The sequence below is a fragment of the Monodon monoceros genome, unplaced genomic scaffold (assembly GCF_005190385.1).
Source record: "Monodon monoceros isolate NGI ecotype Baffin Bay Population unplaced genomic scaffold, NGI_Narwhal_1 Super_Scaffold_9, whole genome shotgun sequence".
In the NCBI taxonomy this organism is placed as follows: Eukaryota; Metazoa; Chordata; class Mammalia; order Artiodactyla; family Monodontidae; genus Monodon; species Monodon monoceros.
This window is the reverse complement of record NW_021703786.1, coordinates 36,015,311-36,037,197: the sequence shown is the minus strand read 5'-3', so window position 1 is coordinate 36,037,197 and position 21,887 is coordinate 36,015,311. Positions and strand designations below refer to the sequence as shown.

General features: G+C 58.1%; 1 protein-coding gene across 6 annotated transcripts in view; it reads left to right on the top strand.

Moving 5' to 3' along the window:
• AXIN2 (axin 2) overlaps positions 1-18,382 on the top strand; it is a 29,831-nt gene extending 11,449 nt beyond the window's left edge. For 5 of the 6 annotated variants that reach the window (XM_029211923.1, XM_029211926.1, XM_029211922.1 and 2 more), the window contains exons 3-11: positions 603-734; positions 8,037-8,139; positions 10,328-10,468; positions 10,557-11,083; positions 11,262-11,459; positions 11,729-11,953; positions 12,358-12,453; positions 13,622-13,789; positions 17,161-18,382. In XM_029211923.1, the coding sequence (XP_029067756.1) occupies positions 603-734; positions 8,037-8,139; positions 10,328-10,468; positions 10,557-11,083; positions 11,262-11,459; positions 11,729-11,953; positions 12,358-12,453; positions 13,622-13,789; positions 17,161-17,287 (1,717 nt within the window). In that variant the 3' untranslated portion in view covers positions 17,288-18,382. Of the gene's footprint in view, positions 1-602; positions 735-8,036; positions 8,140-10,327; positions 10,469-10,556; positions 11,084-11,261; positions 11,460-11,728; positions 11,954-12,357; positions 12,454-13,621; positions 13,790-15,079; positions 17,108-17,160 lie in introns of those variants that run through there. The other variant, XM_029211928.1, reaches the window with a different exon arrangement.
• Positions 18,383-21,887: the final 3,505 nt, after the last annotated feature.

Sequence of the window (21,887 nt, the reverse complement as noted above, 5' to 3'; positions counted from 1 at the left end):
GGTGGGGCAGAACAGGGGCAGAGGCACCGGAGCAGCGCCTGGACCTTCCTTGGAAACCGCTGTGCTGCTCCTCTGCGTCCGGAGGCCCTCGGCGGCCCTGGGGGGGCAGCCTGGCTGTGGGCCGAGGCCCAGCTCGGTGCAGGACGGAAGCCCCAGACCGCATCCTGAACTTGCCTATCTGTCCGTCTGTCCACTCGCCAGGCCCAGCCGCTAGTTGTTTGCCTCTCAGATCTCCGCTAACAGAGCCCGGCGGGGGAGTGTGGAAGTTTCGCTGTCCTCTTGTCTCCTTCCCCGTACAGGCCTGGGGGTGGGCGCAGGGAGAGAGGACACTCCATCCCGTCGGTCATTCCCTAGCCTCCCCTCTAAGAGCAGGGTCCTCCCTCCAGGTGTCTCTCGAGAACTCTGTAAGAGCCCCTGGGGTCCCCTGTCCCCTGGCAGAGCTGCGGCTCAGCAGGCCCCTTTGTGGCCCCTGCTTTCTGCCCAGAGGAGCACCCAGCCCTGGGCAGCAGGCTGGCCTGGAGCACGTTGTGGGATTGTCCTGGGGCCCCCCGGTTCCCTGGGTTTTGGGTGAGAGTCGGTGATGCTGTGCTGTGGTCCTTCAGGAGGAGTGATCCGGTGAATCCGTACCACGTGGGTTCCGGCTGCATCTTCGCGCCAGCCACCAGCGCCAACGACAGCGAGATATCCAGTGATGCGCTGACCGACGATTCCATGTCCATGACGGACAGTAGCGTGTAAGTATATTCTGGTTTCCCCACCACGTACGCGGCTGGTGGTGTGACCCGCCAGGCCATGGGGCAGGGTCCTCACCCGGCTTTGCCAATCCCACCTGTGTCCGCGTGGACGTTTGTTGGATGGGAGGGGAGTATGCCCCAGGGGTGGGCCTGGTCTGGCTCAGGAGGCTCCCGTGGTCGCCTGGGTGGAGTGAAGCTTAGACTCTTGGAAGGGGGTTGAATGGTACCTTCACAGAAGAAAGCCAAACTAAGGTAGGAGGTTAAGGTGAATATCCACAGATTCCCTGAGTTTAAAAGACCCTCTTCCAGTTATCATTTCGCCTGCCTTCCCGGTGGGCAGAAGAGGGTCTTGAATCCAGGTGTCCCTCTGCAGAGCCAGCAGGTGGGGAGGTGGGGTGGCCTGGGAAGGTTATGTGTCTGGGGGCTCAGTGAAGGTGGGGTCAGAAAGCCAGGGTTCCCTCCAGGACACTGCGTGCCAGGCTCGCTCACGGATGTGCTCAAGCGGCCGTCGCTCAGCTCATCAGGTGTCGGCGGGCGTCTTCCCTCTGCAGCTGGGGCTCTGCCCCTAACTGGGGGTTTTCTCCAAAGCAGTTTCTGACCTCAGCTCTTTTGCACATGGACGGCTGGCATTTCTGGATGCAATCCAAGCCATCAGGGTGGTCTGATGTGGTCAGCAGGCCATGGGGCAGGGTCATGCTTTGAGTTGGAGGTCATTTGAGGTCACGCAGTGGTGACCTCTGTGGATGGAGAACAGTGATCCTCTGTGAGTCTCAGGTGGGTGGGAGTGGAGTGGGGAGGTGGACCAGGCGTCCCCGTCTCCTGCCAACTTTGGAGATTCTGACTCAGGAGGCTCGGAGGAGGTAGGGCCTGGGCTTGGGCGAGACTCCCCAGGGCACGTCTCCCAGCATCCAGTTGAGAACCACCGTTCTAAAAGTGGTCTTTGGAGGCTTTTCTACAAACATTTTGGAGGAGGATCTTCTGCTAGGGGAACCGTTTTGCAAGGCAGGCCCGTGGAGCCATTGTAAGTTCTGGCACGCTTGTGTCGAGTTTGTTCCTTCTAGCTTGCTTCCCAAAACGGGACCGGCTCTTCTTCCAGTTTGTTTGAAATGATCTGGTTTCCATTGGCCAGTGATCTGTTGCTTGGCCTGCGGTGTGGAACCAGTTGAAAGGAAAGTTGACGGGTTGGTTTGGGACTTGACTGTTGATTTTCCTGGTGGCTTTTATTGTGTTACCTCAGATTCCCCTGTTAGTAAAAGGAGGGAGATGTTTAAGGTGAAAAGTTCCAGTTTAATAAGAGAATAGCCCTTTGGCAGGAGTGAAAATGGAGGGAGGGAACACACTTTTCATCCAAAGTGAAGGAATGAGGGCTTCCACAGAGGTCAGTTTTCCATATCGACTGAACTCTAAGTTACTGTACTTGAAAAATATTATCCTTTGGCGGACGTATTCCTTAAAGCAACGTGCTTTTGCTCTGTGTTTATCCAATAGTATCAGGCAGACGTATTCCTTAAAGCAACGTGCTTTCGCTCTGTGTTTATCCAATAGTATCAGGCAAGGCATAATTTGTTTCTTGATTCAAATAATTAATCCCAAGGTCTGTTTTCATTCTCCGTTGTAATATCATCTCACAGAATTCAAAATTGTGTAAGGCTTTCTGCCCCTGGAGATATTGGTGCCTCACCCCCTTTTTACGGCGGTTTTCCTTTCTTCTCTCTGCCCTTCTGCCTGCTGTCGTTTTTTCGCTCGTGCGCTTGTCTCCAGCAGCACCATTCCTCTAGCTTTGAACTAGTGTCTGGATGATGAGGTAGTCAGCGTCACGTGTAAAATAAGAATGAACTGGACTTGAACGAGGGCATCGCGCGACCCTCCTTCACCAGATGTAGTTTCCTTTAGGCGAGGAGGCTTCTGTTGAGTTTTCTGCGAGGTTATTTTTGGCTGGCCTCCGACTCCCCGTCACGGACGTGCGATTCTGGGTTCAGGATGAGATAACTCGGGTGTAGTCCCCATACCCGGGTGAGCCCCGCAGGACCCAGTCGGAAAGGTTGGCCGACGCTTGTGACTTTTACAGAGGAGGGGGGAACGCCCAGCGCTCCCGTAACTACTCCCGTCACAGACAGAGCTCAGATCCGGGCCAGACAGGCCCCTGCCCTTGGCCTGCTCCCTCCGGCCCCACGTGAACGTGAGGCCCCGTAGTTGATAATGAGACCTTTGAGCTACCTTGAGTCTCTTTTGTTTTTATTTATTAGTGACCACACAGCTTTCTTTTTTAAGGGGGAGGGGGAGGGAGGAGTAAGTAATGCTTTCTCCTCTCTTTTTTTTAACCCCCTTTTATGCCCGGAAGAAAAACCCCCAGTTCTACCGAGCGATGACTTTAGAGCCCTTGCCCGCCCTTCCCGCCTTTAGCTAGAGCGATCGTGGGCTTAAGGCCCTCACCACCCGGGGAAGCCGCGTTCCGGGATCAGAGAAGCTAGCTGTCCTGGGCGGCAAGGGTCAGCGTGTGGGCCAGGAGGGTCCGTGTTGGTAATCGAGACAGAGGGCAAATCCCTCGTTCGGCAGCTTTTTCTCCGGGGCACAGCAGGTGCCCCCGGGTCCCAGGTGGCAGAACCTCAGGGCGTGGCCAGCCCTTCCCTCGGCGCAGCTCTCTCGGGCTGGGGATGAGAAAACCAGGACCCCAAGGGGCAAGGGAGGGTCCCTGGGGACCTGGGGCTTGTGTGCTGGAGCCCGTCTTCTGATGTCAGCGCTGGGGGGCCTCTGGTCCTCCTCCCAGCCTCTAGGGCAGCTTATTGGATGCAGCCGGCGCAGCCACACCCCACGTGGGCATGTTGGTGCCACCGGGCCCACGTTTCCCATCAGCGTGGGAAAGGGGTCTCGGCACAAGAGCCATTCCGATGGTGCGCAAGCGGGCCCGCAGGCTTGGCAGGCACTGAAAGCCGGGCCGGGCGAGGTGCTTTCTGGCTGGCTGGCCCGTCGGGCAGGTCCCCCGGGGTCCTGGGCCGGGATTAGAGCCCTCTTCGGCCGGGCCAGTTTGGGGCCCGGCACAGAGCAGAGCCCGAGCGAGCGATGGAGTGCGAGGGGGACGCGGAGCTGAACCGAGTCGGGGAAGCTTAGCAGGACGAGAGGGCAGCAGGCCCCTTTGAAACCTCCTGGCACTAGTGAATAGGAGCGCCCCGTAAGGCATGAAAGGAGCCCTGGCCGTTTCTCGTGTGCACAGAGGCCGGGGGGCGGGGCTGGCTGCCCTGCTGGGGGCTGGGGAAGGGGCACAGCTGGGCGGGGGGCGGGAGGCGCGGGGGTCACGGGACGCCTTCAGTAGACTCCAGAAGGTGGAGTTCATCGGACACAAGCAGTCGTCTCACTTGCCAGGGAAGCAGTGAAGTCCCAGGGCCTTTGCACGAGGCCCGGGAGAAGCTGGGCCGAGGGGCCTTGTCCTTGGCGAGTCCAGGGCCCGCTGCCGACTTCTGGTTCCCCGCCATGCAGAAAGCCCCGTCTCAGATGGCTGGGGAGTTGAGTCTTCGTACAAGGCCTCTGAGCAGGCCCTCTCACGAGCCCGTTGCTCTGAAACCTACATTGTCAGAAGAAACGGCTTTTTTAGTTTTTATTGTTTGGAAAGTTAGACTCCCAGCCAAGTCCTCAACCCCAGCCCTTGGGCAAAAGGACTGCGGGGGGCTGTAGGAGGATTGCAGTGGCGGGAGCGGGGGGCACGCTAGAAACATCAGAAGGAGCAGGTTCCTGGCGCCCAGGTGTGGCCTCCGTTAGGAAGTGAAAGCTAGGAGGACAGCATGGAGGTGGCAGACACCTCTCTCTGCGCAGAACTGCTCCTGAAATCGGCATCCGCGCGATTGGAGGGTGCTTCTGCTCAGGGTGTCACAGAATCAGCCCGAGACCTTCTTGTCGCCTTTCACACAGAGGGTGGCCCAGGTTATTTTATAATATTTATTTTTATTTCCTTATATCTTACTTATGGGTTTACTTTGGACCCCGGGGAAAGCATCTGAGTGAACTTCAAATAGTGCCTTATCTTACAAACCGGCCTTTTGATGTTGGCTGTGACCAGAGGCCGCCTTCGGAGTGGTGGCCAAACGAAAATGCGAGTGGACGCGTGTGCACGTGAGCCCGCTATTTCAAAGCCACCGGAAAGCGACATTCAGGTTAGGCCGCGCACGGCCGAGTCAAAAGGCTAAACTAATTGGCTCAGCTTAAATGGCAACTAAGTGGAGTCCACACTTCGAAACCAGCGCTCCCCAGAAACAGCTGGGCCCAGCAGCGGGCGCGTTAACTAAAATGTTTATAATTAAAGGAGGCCGTCCGGGGACCGAGACGCAGACATGGGTCAGCTCATGGTCCTGAGAAGCCAGGAAACTGATCACAGGCTTTCAGAGCCTGGATACAAAGAAGAGAGGCCCCTTTCTGGAATGAGGGGCTGTGTTGGAAGAAGATTCTTGGCTGGGGGGTCGGGGTGGGGGTGGGATTAAAGGCACACTTCCTTGAAGGTGCCTGTTGAGCCTCTGAGCCTTTGCGAGTCGGTCTCCCTTTTCTGTGCTGGTCTCACGTTTCCTTGCCTACAGCTGGACCCTTGACCTGCCCTGGCTGTGGTGGGCACGTTCTTGGTTGGAGGAGTGGTTTAAAAACGCATTTGTTCCTCTTGCCTTCAAGTGGCCAGGGACCTGCTCCCTCTGCCTCCCCCAGTTCACTTTTCTTTCTCCTGCTTTATACAGAGAAGGAGAGAGAGGTGTGAAAGCCTTACCGCTCGTTTCATCTTGGGAGGCAAGGGGGAGGAGCAAAGGCTTCTGGGGGACACTCAAGGTCAGAGTCTTGGAGGGGACAGGCGGGGGCCTCCTGGGACTCGTGCAGCCCCGTGTGTGTCACGGTGGGATCCACGGGGTGCTTGACTCCCACCCCCAGGATTGCCTGGAAGAGGCCTGGAGCAGAGCCATCCTCTTATTACGGCCCTGGAAGAGTTGCTGGTTGGAACGTGGACCTTGTCTTGCAGCCCTGGGGCAGCAGAAGTTGTTGCTCAGGCCATCGTGAGACCCAGTCTCTTGGTCCCCTGCCGTTACCCACACCCCACAAGGGATTTTAGGTGGGAGATGGGGGGCCGGCATGCCCCATAGCCAGCGAGCACTAAGTGGTCAGCAGGACTTTCAGGATGTTCCCCAAACCCCCCATTCACCCCTTCAGAATGCCAGGTGACCCCGTAGGGCGTAGGAAGTGGTGTCCCCCGCATTCAGACCATTGGGAAGCTTGGCTTCTCCAGCTGGGCCTGGACTGTACATGTTTGAGTTAAGGATGCCTGTTCTGGAGTCCACCAGTGGCTTGGATTAGAAGCCTGGATCTGACCTACCGGCTGATTCCAGGAGAGCTTTGGAGCATCTCTGCTCATCCATAAACTGTGGCGATTTAGGGGTTTTGTGAGGGTGCAGTTGGATTATACATCACTCAGTCCATGGGGGGCCGGCAGCCTTGGGTTGGAGTCGGCGGGCATGACCCTTAGTTGCTGGTCAAGCCAGGCCTGCTTGCGACCGGCCCACGTCTTGTGAGTGATCCTGGGGTGAGAAGTTGTAACGAAGCTCCACGTGGTTCAGGAAGATTTTAGACTTAGAACCTTTTCTCCTACTTGACCTTCATGGGCCCAGTTCCGTCCCAGGCCTTAGTGAGTAGGAGGCTGCCTAGGAGACTTGACCTCACTGGTCAACGGGCTGACCATTTCCACAGCGCTTGCTGTCTGACCCCCCTCAGCCTTTCCCTGGGACACAGGACTCATACGCGCGCGTCAGTCCTTGCCTTACGTTGACCTGTCTTCCCCGCCTGTACCCTTGGTACGGTCGGACTTTATAAAGTGCTTCTTTTCCGAGGTTTGGCTCGTAGGTCAGTTCATCTGTATCTGTACTGCATCCCTGAGGCGGCAGCCCTTTTCTCCCGCCCAGGTCAGCAGCCTTCCGGAATCTGCGGCCATGCAGAGGAGCCGGAGGTCGACCAGTTGGCCCAGGCCGCTCCTGGCATTTTTAGGCACAGCTGATTGTCACCCACTGCTGGTCAGCCAGCACCCGTTGATGAACAAAACACCAGGGAAAGGGAAATAGCCAAGCAGCTAATTTCAACACTTACAGCCTCGAAGGATGATTCAGTGCGGAAATGTGTGAACCCTGAGGCTTTTGTCAATAAGTGGCATCTGGAAGGAACAGCAATGGGAAGATAATCACACCTTGACCGTCCGACTGCTTTCAAGAACAAAAGTTTAAAACAAAATCATAGCAACTCCGGGTCCTGTTTTTAGTGCAGACTAGCTGGAGTGGAGGTGGTGGTGGTAGAGTTGTTTTTAAACTTCTTCCATTTGCTTTTTAAAAATATAGTGAAGAAGAACGTTAAGGGGCCCTTCTGGCCTCTGGTCTTTGCTCAGAATCACCTCCGTGGAGAGGATTTCAGTGACCACCGCCTCCTGTTCAAAATGCAGCTCCACGCCCCAGCCGTCCTCACTCCCCATTTCCCGCAGTGTGTTTCGTCACAGTGCTTTTACCATCTTCGAACTTACCATAGATGTTGCTTTTTAATTTTTGCCTATTACCTGTTCCGCTCCGTTAGAACACAAGCTTCCTCGGGGCAGTCGTCTGCATTTTTATCCCCTTCCTTCGCTGCTCTCTTGCCCGGAGCCTAGAACAAGGTCTGGCACATAGTAGGTACTCAGATATTTGGATGAATTGCACAGAGTACCGTGGAGTAGGGGCTTTCTCTTTATGCCCACGTTGGTCACGGATCTGAGAATCCATTGGTTGGGGGCAGTAGGGTTTGGAGCTGAGGGAAGGAAGGAGCCCAGAGATGCCTGCCGGTGGCTGATAAAAAGGAGACATTCGGGAACGCCTGGGAGGTTGACTGCTGGAGGGTAATGCACACCCTCCACCGGCGCCTGGCTTAGTCTTCTGTGGGTCTGGTCCCTGGTTGCCGTGGTAACAGACCGTCGGAGGGACCAAAGGGGTCTTAGTCTTCTGCTTGGGGCACCTGTAAAATAGGGGGACCTTCACTCTGCGGTGGGTGCAGTTCTGAGACACGAGCTCTTCCCAGGTTGATACTCCTGCATCCGAGCGGGAGCCGTTTGCAGAGAGGCTTGAGGGGCAGGACATGTGGCGGTTGGGCCTTGGACTGACTTTCCCTGCAAGGACGGCCACAGCGCCCGGGGACTGGGGGCGCTCCCAGCTCCAGGAGGTGTGCGGCCCCGTCTGTCGGCGGGGTCTCAGGCGGGCGCGCATGAGTCGGCCCGTGCACTAAGGCCTCCTCGTGAGCCGGTGGGTTCTGCCCTTTCCTTTCCCTTAGAGATGGAATCCCTCCTTACCTCGGGGGGAGTAAGAAACAGCTCCAGAGAGAAATGCATCGCAGCGTGAAGGCCAACGGCCAGGTGTGCCTACCTCATTTCCCGGTGAGTACGGTCGGTCGGTCGGCAGCTCTTTTCTGGGAGGAAGAGTGAGGGGTTGGGGGCCGGTGCGCCTGGGACCTGGGGGGGAGGGAGGGCAGGGGAGGGCCACGCAAGGGGCGATCTGCGGTTCACTGGGGTGTAACCCAGAGCAGGGGCGCCCACGATGCCCTAGTCGGCCTTTTCCATTTCCTCGATTCAAAAAAGAAAACTCCATGAGAAAGAAGCGAAGCAGCGAAGGGTGAGAGGGTGGGAGGAACCGGAGCTTTGCGTTGGGCTATCCCGTTAAGTCCATCCCACCACAGAGGCGAGAACAGTGCCTCACTGAACACTTGCTGGTCGACTGAATGAAGGAAAGAGAGAGAGGATGAGGCTGGAGGGATCTGCCTCCTGAGTGAGGGTCGCATCCTGGGATGTTCTCCTTGCGTTGCCCGCGTGGCTGTGTCGTTTCAGTCACCATTCGTCTCTGTGCTCGGCCATTTCTCCTCCAAAGCCCTGGAGGTCGGCTGTCCCTCTTCTTGTCTGTTTCCAACCCCAGCACGTGGCTTAGTGCCTGCTTGTTGAATCTACTCCCAATAAGTGTCTGAGCATCCCGTGAACAGCTCCTTCCTGCGATTGAGATGAGAGGCCAGCGTGGTGTGGAGGGCTTTTCTGGGTCCTCCCCTACGATTTCCAAGTCCCGGGGGGCAGCCAGCCCGTGGCCCCCGCACATAGAGAGCTGCCCCATCTGCGTCTCAGAAGCTGTGCTTCTTGTGGTACCCGGAGGTCCAGCTGCTCCTTAGGGAGGGGAAGAGAGTGGCCAGCTTAGAGCAGCGTCTCTGCTTAGAGTCCTTCCTGCCAGCTTCAGAGAATCCGATTTGTCCGTCGGTGCTGTCACACGTCGGAAGTGGACACGTCGAGTTGCTAATCCCACGTTGCGTTAGTGTGTGGACTGTTGCCGCTTCTCTCTGAAGCCCCTCAGACAGTCCAGGGAAGACTTAAATTTGTAAAATTAGCCTACTAAGTTTGCTTTTCTGGGGACCTCCAGCATCCCCCCCTCAATAACATCCCCCCCACCCGTACAGCACTATCGATGATGTATTCATATATGTGTGTGTATGTATATATATATATATATATATATATATATATATATATATATATATATTTCTGACTTGGTGGGGGCACTGGGGAGAGGTATGTGTGTTCAAGGAAAGCTGTACGGCCCCCCAGGATTGTGAATTAGGTGATTCTGTCCTGGGGTGTGCGATTGTTTTCTCATCTGCGGCTCGGGTGGGGAGATGCTAGCCTCTGCAGGCTGGCTCTCTGCTGCCCCCATCCCGCCCCTCCCAAAGAAAAGGGCCAAAGCAGGAGGCAAACGAGGGGTAGGGGGCAGAACCATGAGGGGCGGGGGCTGCGGGTACCAGACGACGGCAGGGGGACAGAAAGCCGGCCGCGGGGGTCCTCTCTGTTGGCGGCGGTGGCCGGCGTGCTCGTGCCTGTTTGTATCCCATACCCGGTTTGGAGATGCGCCCTTTCCCTCGGTAGATGCGCTTCAGGCAGCTGAGTGCAGCAGAGTTCTGCTATAGCCGGCAGCAGCTTGCTTCATTTTCTGTGCAAAGAGGCGGGAGGAGGGGCGGGGAGCACGAGGGCATCCAGGGCGGCCGTAGACAGCGCCGCCTCAAACGTGCACAGTGTGCGGCCAGGAGAGACGTTACCGCTGCGTCTCATCTGGGCCCTGTGACTCCTCTTTTCTTCCCCCTCCCCCTTTTTTCCCTTTTTCCTCCCCCCGCCCACCGCCCTTCCAATCTTATTTTTTACATTTCCAGCTCCCTTTCTGTTTAGGCTCTACTTTTTATTCCTTGAGGTGGGCTCTCTCCCCTCCCCATCGCAGAGAGCTGCCTTTTTTTTTTTTTTTTTTTTGATGTTTGACAACAGTCTTTGAAGATTTTCTAGTTCAGAGTAGCGTCTGATGGGCTGGTTGTACTCCAGAGGGAGGGCAAGCGGGGCCCCTCGCAGTGCGACCAACTGCTCCTGCCTGCGGCACGCGCTGCCGGGACCATGGCTCTCCATGAGGCCGAGGCCGCGGCGCATAAAGCGGCCGAGCAGCTCGGGCCCCGCGCCGACCGCTCTCCGCGCGGCCATGGACGCGCCGTCCCCAGGCCCGGGCAGCCCCCTGACTGCGTCCGCCCCGTGTCCTCCCCGCGCCCCGCAGAGAACCCACCGCCTGCCCAAGGAGATGACCCCCGTGGAGCCCGCTGCCTTCGCGGCCGAGCTCATCTCCCGGCTGGAGAAGCTGAAGCTGGAGCTGGAGACGCGGCACAGCCTGGAGGAGCGCCTGCAGCAGATCCGAGAGGTGGGCGCCGCCCCGCCCCCTGCCCGAGGTTGGTGGGGGGCCTCCTGCTGACCCCGGCGCCCCCCCCCACCGCTACCTTGCCTTCCAGGACGAGGAGAAGGAGGGCTCCGAGCTGGCGCTGAGCGCCCGGGAGGCGGGGCCCACCCAGCACCCCCTCTCCCTCCTGCCATCGGGCAGCTACGAGGAGGACCCGCAGACCATCCTGGACGACCACCTGTCCAGGGTCCTCAAGACCCCCGGCTGCCAGTCCCCGGGCGTGGGCCGCTACAGCCCCCGCGCGCGCTCCCCGGACCAGCATCGCCGCCACCACCTCCTGCAGCACCGTGCGCCCCCGCCCCCCGGGGGCCCGCTGCTCCCCCCCACCGCCGCTGCAACCGGCTGCCCCCTCCTCGGGGCCCGGGGCTTTGTGAGCAGGCAGACGACGAAGCACGTCCACCACCACTACATCCACCACCATGCCGGCCCCCGGACCCGGGAGGAGGTGGAGGCCGAGGCCGCCCAGCGCGCGCGCTGCCCCTGCCCCGTCCCCACCCCCGGGGGCGCCGACTACCCCTGCTGCGCCAAGTGCAAGAGCCACCCCGGGGCGCCGGAGCCCGCAGCGGCCGCGCAGGCTGGGTAGGTGTCCCGTGGTCGGAGGGTCGGGGGGCGGAGGCGCTGGGCCGCAGGGAGGGCGGCGGGGCAGGCGGGGGCGTGGGGCTGGGCAGCAGGTGCCCCTTGCCCGCCGGCTTGGAGGGGCCGCGGAGGTAGAGGCGGCCGGGGTCCCAGGGATGGATGCGCTCCTCATTCCCCGCAGCGGCCGCGGCCGAGGCGCCGTCCCACCCCGACGGAGCGGGAGAGGCTCGGAGCCAGGCCCGGCTGGGCCAGCCCGGGAAGGAGGGGCCCCCGGCGGAGCGGGGCCGCTGCAGCCGCCCGGGGAGGAGGGAGACCGGGCACAGGACGTATGGCAGTGGGTGCTGGAGAGCGAGCGTCCGGGCAAGCCCAAGCCGCACAGGTGAACACGGCCGGCTCGCCGCCCGGGGCGGGGTGTGGGTGGGGGGCCCTCTGCGCTGAGCGCGACCACGGCCGGCGGCTCCCGCCCTTCTAGTCGTGAGCGTCCGACTGGGCGGCCCGCAGGAGTGCCGCGCTGGGGCCATGCGCCTAGCCGTGTTACCGTCGCGTTTTCTTTTCTCCCCTTGTCTCTGTGATTTCTCTTGAAGTCGTGCTTTCCGGCCCCCTAACCCCGTGTCTCCCCTCGGCTCTCTCTTGCCCTTGCCCGTTCAGTGCCCAAAGCACCAAGCGGGCCTATCCCTTGGAGTGTGCCCGAGCGTCCCCAGCCGGCCGTCACCACCTGTGGGTGGGCAGCAGCGGGCACCCCCGCGCCACCCCCCGCGCCCACCCGTTCACCCAGGACCCTGCGGTGCCTCCCCTGACCCCACCCAACACCCTGGCGCAGCTGGAGGAGGCCTGCCGCCGGCTGGCGGAGGTGTCCAAGCCCCCAAAGCAGCGGTGAGTGGCTGGGGCGGCCGGTGGCGGGTCCCCTTGCCGGCCTGTAGGAACGGCTCCCCTGAGCTAGCCGAAGGGCTACCCGGGACCTGGCGAGGCGTGGGAGGAGGCAGCCCTCACAGCTCCCGTTCCCTTAGGAAGGTCCCGACGGTGAGGTGAGCTTACGAGGAGCCGTGGCCGATGGGGCTTCTAGAGGCTTCAGCCCTCTGCCTGGGCTGCAACGCCCAGTGCTGGGCTGCCGGGGGCTTAGCACAGCTCTGCCAGGTCTCCAGGAGCTGCCGTCAACACAAGGCCTTGGTTGGGTCTCCGCGGGGATGGAAGTCGGAGGCCGGGGAGAGCGCTTCTCTGACTGCTTCCCACTGGCCCCGGGGACGGCAGGCTTCCGTCTAAGTCCTTGGTGTCCTCAGGTGCTGCGTGGCCAGTCAGCAGAGGGACAGGCACCACTCGGCCACTGGTCAGCCAGGAGCCACGCCCTTCTCCAGCCCAAGCCTGGCTTCGGAAGAGTGAGTGTCTTTACCTGGTGTTGCTGAGATCCGCCCAGAGGCTTTAGTTTTCAGGGAATTCTCTATCGGGGGCTGTGGTTTTTGAAAACTTTTTTTTAGTCTATAAAATCACCTTCGTTTTCACATTAGCGACAAGGAACAGTAAACCCAGATGTTGCCGTAAATTAGGATCTCGAAAAACCCCATCTGCACCAAGAAACGCATCATGACTTGTACACAAGTGTTCCCTCCTGAAGTGGTGGATGGCTCAGGGTTCCTGGACTCAAGCTCAGACGGGAAGCCTTTAGCTGACGGGTAGAGGGACCCCAAACCCAGATGGAAAAGTTGTCCCCATTAGCCCAGAAAGTTAGCGAGTTGGAAAACCATCTTTGTGTCACACTGAGCGGGAGGGTGCCTCTCCACCATTGCAGGGACGGAGAGGGGACCATCTTTGCTGTTTTGCGGGGGGAGCAGCACATCTTCCCCACTGGTCCCATGATTCCTGTCCTAAACCTACACTCTTGTAAACTGGGCAGGGAAGCCAGGCTTCGTTTCACTCCAGGGTGGTGCGTTGAAAAAGCGTTAGGTTGCAGAGATCTAAAGTGGCCTAAATCATTAAAGTTTTTTTGGTTAGCTTGTTCATTGTGAGCAATGAACAGTGTTCGAACTGAGAAGACCTTCACCCTGTTAATAGCTGGTGGACCTTAAGTTAACCAGCTGTCTGGGCCTGCATCTTTTTTTTTTTTTTTTTTTTTTTTTAAGCCACTCCACAAAAACGCAGAAGTTGAGATGACTGAGGGCTGACCCCACCCCCCGCCAGTGGGCTCTGGCTTTCCGGGCTCATGCCACTCCTGGGTGTGTCCCTGTGGCCCCTGGGTGGGTTTCTTCTTTCTCATCTTCCTTGGCAAGCACCCCATTGGTGCCCCCCTGATGGACACTGCTCTGTCCTCCCATTGGGTGGAAGGAGACGGTCCCTTCCTGGTTGCCCCACACAGATGACCCGAGGGAGGACCGTGTGTCCACCGGAGATGGCTGCCTCTGTGAATCGGGACCCGCACCCTCGTGGTGTACAGCTGCAGCCCGACTTTATCTCTGAAGACAGCGCCCCCGGGTGTGTACGTGCACGTACGTGCACACGTGCTTGCTGCCTTCAAATGTGGGACTTGTTGCTTTTCCATCTTATTTTCAGTCACAAAGAGCCAAAGAAGCTGGCAGGGGTGCACGCTCTCCAGGCCAGCGAGCTGGTGGTCACCTACTTCTTCTGCGGGGAGGAAATCCCGTACCGGAGGATGCTGAAGGCTCAGAGCCTGACCCTGGGCCACTTTAAAGAGCAGCTCAGCAAAAAGGGAAATTATAGGTAAGCGTCCCATGGCTTCTTTCTGCTCCGGACTTGGTTTGCTCAGAACCAAGAGCCAGGGTCGCTTCCTGGCCGGGCCAGACCTGAAGGGGCCACTGGAGGGGCTGCGCGATGCTTCGCTCTGTCTCACTGACGCTGTCCCCTCACCCCTCCCCGAGATGACACGGCAGCAGCGGCGGCAGGGAGGGCTCTGTGGGCACCTGGGTGGGCTCTTTTTACCAGGTGGACGAGCCTGAGGGTTAGGGTTAGGAGCAAGGGGTCGGCTGGCTTTGCCAGAAGGAGAGCTGGGCTGGGGCCGTCTCGTGGAGGCTCTGCCTGAAAGGGGCGAGGGGTGCGGGGGAAAGCTAGGGAGGGAACAGGCAGACGGAGAGACTGCCTGATGAGAAGGCTGAAAGGCTGCCCTCCTGGCACGTCTGGGAGAGGCCGTCCTCACCGAAGGCTCAGGGACAGGCAGAGGCCACTGCCTGCACTGTGGCGGCGTCCTCTTCCCTCAGCCTCCGTGTCCCAAGTCATGTGGGACAGGGTTGCCTGTAACAGAGGAAGGGCAGGACCTGTGGGTGGGCATGGGGGGGGGCGGGGTCAGGGCTGGCCGCTCCTCCTGCTGGGGCCTCGGGATGGGAACCCGTCCTCCCTCCCGGTGTCCTCTCCCCTCTACACGGTCCAGATGCCCACCCTGGCCTGCCAGACCCTGGAGGGGATTCAAGGGCCGGGCGCTGGCCCTGGGCGTCTCTCGGTCACTTTCCCCTTGACGTGGGGCAGGTGATGACCAGAGTCCTACCTGCCCCTTCTCGGCAGCCTTCGTCCCAAGGGAACCCGTGGGTTCCATCCCGCTGTGTCCCGAGTGCCGTGTGCAGGGCTGGGACAGGAGAGGCAGGAGGTTAGAGAGGAGACAGCCCGGGCCCGGAAGGTGCTCCCCTGCTGCTGCCCCGAGCAGGGATGGCACGGAGAGCTCTAACACACTTCACCACCTGCTGGGCGCGTGCCGGCTCTGGACCCCCAGCAAGCCCACCCCCGGGGCCCGTGACCCCAGCCCTTCCAGAGCAGCCACTTCCACCGGGGCCGGTGCGGGGGGAGGGGAGGTGCTGATTTGGGCAGTGGCCCAGAGTGACTCTGTTTGCAGGGAAGGGACATGGCTCAGGGCCGGGACCCTGCAGGTGACCGACAGCGGGGCCCGGAGCTGGGCTGAGATCTTTCCCTTTTACGCCCGGGCAGAGACAGTTCTGGAAATGAACCAGGGGACTGGGGAACGGGCCTGGCTCCTTCTTCCTCTTCTTTTTTTATCTTGAACAGACACAAGGTGAAACTAATTACACAAGTGTGCCCCCCAGGGATTCATTTTGATCTCAGCTTTGGCTCGGCTGGACTTTGGAACCGCAGGTGACCTTCAGGGGAGCAGGGCCGAGGGGCGCTGAGCAGAGGCTGCAGGGACGGCTCCACACGCAGCCACTCGAGCCCCGTCTGGCTCGGAGTGTTTTCTAAGGCACACTCAGCAAGCCTGGCTTTGAAGCCCCGGCCTCCCCTTTAATGCACAGACTCGCACACATGGGCGACTGGCACATTCCTTGCTGATTGGGTCAGGCTGCGGCCCTTCCCAGCCGCCTTAGGCGGCTCCACCGGCTCCCCGGGCCGGAGCTGGACCCTTTGCCCGCTGGTCGGGAGGGCACCGGGCGCCGCGCCTCGTCCTCCCGGCGGGGTGGCACTGCAACACTCTCCTCACACCCCTCTCCGCCGCCCGCCATCCGGAGCCCAGCGAGGATGGGGGCGGGGAGCGGGGACCTGGGCTGCGCTGAGCAATCTCAACGTGGCAGAGCTTCAGAGCAGCCCCTGCAGACGTGCCAGATGGCAGAAGGAAGCAGAGTTTGCCACAAAGCAGGTCGCAGTGGAGGAGAAGCTGAGGGCAGCTCAGTGCCTTTGAAGTCTGGGGGCGCAGGGGAGGGCCGGGGAGGAGGTCGCAGTCAGGAACAAGGTCACTCACTGCGTGTCTCTGCTCAGAGGGGCCGGGAGAGCCCCCATGCTGGGCCCGAGGCCTGCCCGGGGTGGCGTAGGCATTGGAGCCTCTCATTTAGAAAGAACTCCCCCCGCTGCCCAGGGTCTCCTGTGCACGGCGCCCCTCCCCCAGCTCTCATCGGGCCCCCCGGGACTCTGCCCTCCTCGTGCCAGAGCGTCTTCTCCGCTGACCCCCTCGAGCTGGGCGGTCACCCCGATGCCTTAGCCCAGCCGGGAACGCCAGAAACCCAGACCCTTGACTAAATGCAGCTGTTTCACTGGGTTTAGCCTTATCTCGTATGAAAGTACTTGGCTGGCCTTCATTAAAGAGGAAAAAAATTTAGCTCTGACCAAGGGGAATTGAAAAAAACTTTTTAAGGAGAAAAGACAAAAACAGAAAACCACTGTAACCCTGAGACACAATTACTTTTTTTTTTTTTGGGGGAAGCTATTACCCTCCCCCCAGGGGACCGTGACCCTCCCTCCACGAGTGGCTTTTATTGGCTGAAGATGACAGCTTGCAGGGGCGAGTTTATAGCGTCTGAGGGGTCTCCCTGGCCTGGGACGGGGAGGGATAGGCCTTGGCTTCGTGTCCTGGGAAGGGTCTCGGGTGGGCCTGGCCGAGCGGGACAGCAGTTTTCACACATGACTCTCCTGGGACAGGCTGGTCGTTTGCGTCCTTACAGCTAAACAGGCTTCAAGCAAGAAGCCGGGGTGGGATGGAAGGAGCTTTTTTAATCAGCGGGCAGAATAGGGGCCTTTAGCGTTTGCCCTGGAGGAGGGGAGGGAAGGGGCCGGGCAGAGGGGAGAGCAGCGGGGTTCTCGGTGGCTGCAACCCCGGGAAGCAGTGGGCTGCCCGCCTCCTGCGGTGACCACAGGGGAAGCAGCCTGTCCTGGCCCCGCCAGCCCGATCTGTGCCCGACACCAGCCGGGAGGGCTGGCCCTTGGGCGCTGGAGGGCAGGGAGCCTGAGAGGTGCCAGCCTTCCGCAGGCTCCTACCGGGTCGGGGGGCTGAGTCGGGGGTCTCTTTGAGGGACCCACCCCTCCAGGCACGCCTTGCGCTCTCCCGCCCCTCCCCCCAAAAATGGGGAGAAAGAAGCAGCCGTCCTCTGCAAAGGGTACCTCTCACCGTGTGTGTCGGGCGACGGTGCTGGGCCTCTGCATTGTTGGCAGCTGGGGGTGCCCAGCCGCCGCCGCCTCCGGGGTCCCTGCCTGGCTTTGCCCTCCCACCAGCCGCACGAAGCAGACACCCGGGCGGAGACTTCCCTGCCGCCCGCGGTAGCGGCATTCTCAGACCCCTTCGCCCCCAGCGCTGACAGACTCTCCTCTCAAACCCAGTAGAAAATGCAGCTTTACCAAGCCGCGTGTTGGGTTTTCCTTTTAAGGTATTACTTCAAAAAAGCGAGCAACGAGTTCGCGTGTGGAGCCGTGTTTGAGGAGGTCTGGGACGACGAGGTGGTGCTGCCCACGTACGAGGGCCGGATCCTGGGGAAGGTGGAGAGGATCGACTGAGCCTCGGCGTCTGGCTCGGGCCACCGGCCTCGGACAGGACGGCTCCTGGCTCTTGTAGACGCTGACGGTATTGGAGAGACCACCGTGCATAACCTATGACTTCCTAGGGCTCCAGATCCATCAGCTAGGAGAGACTGTGTGTAGCTCACCTGGACAGGAATCCTTCCTGCTATTTATTGGACAGTCGACTCCCCCGCCCCCAGTTTGTGGATATGCTGCTTTAAACACGGAAGGGGGAGAGAGGAAGTTTTCGTGGTTCTGTTTCACGGAAAGAGGATTTAAGCTGTGCCGTGCGTTTCTCCAAGTGAACGTAGACTCTTAAACAATGGTGTCCTGCCGTTGACACACACAGAAATTGGTGCATCTTTTTTCCCCAGCGCTGCTCTATTTTGTCATAAAGGTCTTGAGGTTTGATTTGGGGGCCCTCCTGTCGGACAGGATGGTTCACTGTGGAGGAGGGGGAGCCTCCCTGGGGCCCCAGGTTCACCCTGTGACTTCCTGGAGCTCCCCATCAGGGCCCAGCACCCGACGGCTGAGGCCTTCTGGAGCCATGTGGTTCGACTCGTGCTTTTCTTGAGATGACAACTCCTTGGGAGTCTTTTAAAAGTAGTCTTTGGACCCCAGCCATTCTGGAAACTACCCCCTCCCCTTGCGCCCTGCCCGGCAAAGAAGCGAACAGTTGTGGGAAGACCTAGCTGCACCTTTCCTCCAGACACCTTCATCGTGACGTTCGGGTTTTTACATTAACTTAATCTGTGCATTCTCTTTGCCATCGTTCCTTGTACCATACGTCTGTATATATTGTACGGAAAAGAGTATTAATCCACTATCTCTAGTGCTTGACCTTGAATCCGTACAGTACCTGTACCTGCACGGTGTCCATGCCGTGTGTCGCCCTATATTGAGGGCTCCAGCTTTCCCTTGTTTTTTGAAAGGGGTTTATGTATAAATATATTTTATGCCTTTTTATTACAAGTCTTGTACTCGGTGACTTTTGCCATGGCATCTTGTTCTACTTGTACTGTAAATTATGCATTATAAAGAGTTCATTTAAGGAAAATTACTTGGTACAATAATTATTGTAATTAAGAGATGTAGCCTTTATTAAAATTTTATATTTTTCAAAATATCGGTCTCGTCTTTGAATCCCCTGGGGTGGAAGTGGGTTAGAGGCACCCTTTTGTACGTGAACATTCTTCGCTTGATTTTTCCCACTTTGCTCAAGCCCATTTCTATCTGACCTGGAGCTCTTCTTACCCTACTGGTGTTTCGAAAAACGATTTCTTGAAAATCACCTGGTTGCTGACCGGCTGAGGATTTTCTCGTCGTGGAACAGGTGTGGACAACATCTCCTCTGATGTCCTCCCCCCGTCTGCCACCTGGATTCAGCCTCTTCCTCCCAGGCAGATGCCTGCCATCTGGCCAGGTAGGTACAGGTGAGGAGCTGGGATGGGGTCCTCCCAGGAGTACTTGTGTTTTCATAGGTGTCTCGGGGGTGAAAAGCCACTGAAAATGGTGTGCAGGTCGTGAATGCCCAGTGGGGGTCAGTGAACCTTGATCTCGGTGCTACTCAGCCATCCTCCCAATGGCTGGGTAGACCAGACGGTTCAGTGAGAAGAGTGCACTGTTCACCAACAGTTTGTTTCGTGTGGCCATTGTTCATCCAACAAACACATGTCCCGTCCCCGTGCTCAGAGCACTCAGGGCTGGGCTGCATTTCAGATCCCGGAGGGCAAGTCCATGTAAAGGAGTCCTATGATGAACCCTTTTTGAAATAAATGTCCAAAGAGGAAAAGGTGGGGGAGCGAGGGATAAATTAGGAGTTTGGGGTTAGCAGATACACACGACTATATATAAGATAGATAAAAAAACAAGGACCTACTGTATGGCACAGGGAACTCTGCTCACTGTCTTGTAATAACCTATAATGTAAAAGAATCTGAAAAAGTATATATGACAATCACTTCACTGTACATCTGAAACGCAACATTGTAAATCAAGGATACTTCAAAATAAAAAAAATTTAATCTTTAAAAAAGTCTACAAATAATAAATGCTGGAGATGGTGTGGAGAAAAGGGAACCCTCCTACACTGTTGGTGGGAATGTAAATTGGTGCAACCATTATGGAGAACAGTATGGAGGTTCCTCAGAAAACTAAGAATAGAGTTGCCATATGATCCAGCAATCCCACTCCTGGGCATATACCTGGACAAAACTATAATTCAGAAAGATACCTGCACCCCAGTGTTCATAGCAGCGTGACTCACAATAGCCAAGACATGGAAACAACCTAAATGTCCGCCGTACAGATGTGCAGATGAACGGATGAAGAAGATGTGGTACAGATCTAGACAGTGGGATACTAACCAGCCATACGAAAGAATGAAATCATGCCATTGCAGCAACACGGATGGACCTAGAGATTGTCATACTAAGTGAAGTAACTCAGAAGGGCAAATACCATATATCACTTATACGTGGAATCTAAAATAAGACACGATGAACTCATCTACGGAACAGGAAGAGACTCACAGAGGACAGACTTGCCGTTGCCAAGGGGGAGGGGGTGGGGGAGGGATGGAGTGGGAGGTTTGGGGTTAGCAGATGCAAACTATTGTATACAGGATGGAGAAACAAGAAGCTCCTCCTGTAGAGCACAGGGAACTATATTCGACATCCTCTGATAAACCACAATGGAAAAGAATATATTATAAGAGTGAATATCTGTGTATAACTGAATCACTTTGCTGTACAGCAGAAATTAACATAACATTGAAAATCAACTACAATAAAATTTAAGAAAAAGTGTCTGTGATGGCAGCTGGACTTCACTTCTCAGGAGCGGGGTCTGTGGCGGATCTGGTTGACTTTTTGCTCCTCTGTAAGCTGGTTCAGGGCCGAAGAGGCAGAGGAAGGCAGGGGATGGGGGCCGCGGGGGATGGGGGCGGGGCCGGCTTGCACTGCGCAGCCTCGCGTGGCGGTGTGACGGGGCGGCTGCCAGGGGAGCTGGCGAGAGAGTCTGAGAGAGTCCGGGCTGCAGGATTCGGTGACCTTGGTCCTCAGGATGCAGGTGGCTGCACCCTTCCCCTCCTGCTGGAATGGGGGCTCATACCGGGGTATCCCAGACCCACTCCCAGAATCGTAAGGCTCTGTCCAATCCGGAAGGATGAAGAGGCTCAAGCCATTGTGCCTGGGGGGGCGTGGGGGGTTAGGGCTTTTGGTCTTCAGGCCTTTGGGTTCATCTCATGAGAGTAATGAGGTCTAACACGGGCTTGGGGTTCGGACAAACCTGAACCCAAGTCCCGGTGCCACCACCTCCTGGGGGACCGTGGGCACCTTCCCAGCAGCATCTGTGGGACAGAAACCAGATGAGGTGACCACTCGTGCTTGTACCTCTTCGCAGGGGCCCCGTACCTCTGCTTCTTGTTTTCACCGTCTGGGGCTCCTCACCTGGCGGGGATGGGCTTCTGGGATCCCCGAACGCTTGACATTGTTTGCAGAATCACCTGCGCCTTCCTCTGACGAGAGGGTCTATGGCTTTACTAGAATATTCGAAAGAAAAAGCTAAAACGCAAGCCCTGCCTCCTCCGGGCCCTCCGGTCTCAGCAGGGGGCTGGTGAGACACAGCTGCCCCCACCAAGATCCGCCCCCAGCCCCCCGTCCACGCCCCGGGGGGGCCTGGTTGCGATGGAGCCTCACCTCTCTGGTCCTCTTCCACCTTCCCTCTCAAAACCCCAGCTGTAAATCGGGCTCACCAACCTCATCTTCATTTCCTAGGCGCTCCGGCCTCATTTTCCTGATTAATTGCTGACCAGCTCGTCAGAGGGGCAACACGGACCACGGGGCTGAGTCCACTCTGGGCTGCGCTTGTTGGAGCTATTACAGCTCCGTCCTCGCTCCCTGGGTGAGTTAGCTCCTGGCGTGGAAATTCCAGCCCTGCCCCTCTTCCTGCTGCAACATCTGGGCGCGCGTCCGGCTTCTCCTGCCCTGGCACAGAACCTAGAAGTGGGGGGCAAGGCACTGGCAGGCTGCTGGAGTCGGAAACTGAGACTTTTCAGCCGGAGCCTCGCTTTGGCCCCAGTGCGTCTTTAAACTTTTCTTTTATCAAGTCTGACCCTACACGGTACCTGGGAAATCTGTGCGGACCCTCACGGAGGGGGACGGTTCACGTGGAGATGTGGGGTTTGGGGAAAAGGATCCCGTCTTCTTCTCCCCCAACCTCAGGGACCGTAATCGTATTGTCAAAAGGAAGGAAATTGGAAATCACCCCAAAGAAAATAGTCCAGTATATCTGAATAATCAAGTAAGACTGGGTTTTTTGCGGTTGTTGGTTTGTTTGTTTTCTTTCGTGAAAAAAAAAAAGTTCCTCTTTTTTTACCTTTTTTTTTTTTTTTTTTTTGTGGTACACGGGCCTCTCACTGTTGTGGCCTCTCCCGCTGCGGAGCACAGGCTCCGGACACACAGGCTCAGCGGCCATGGCTCACAAGCCCAGCCGCTCCGCAGCACATGGGATCTTCCCGGACCGGGACACGAACCCACGTCCCCTGCATCGGCAGGCGGACTCTTGACCACTGCGCCACCAGGGAAGCCCGGAAGGT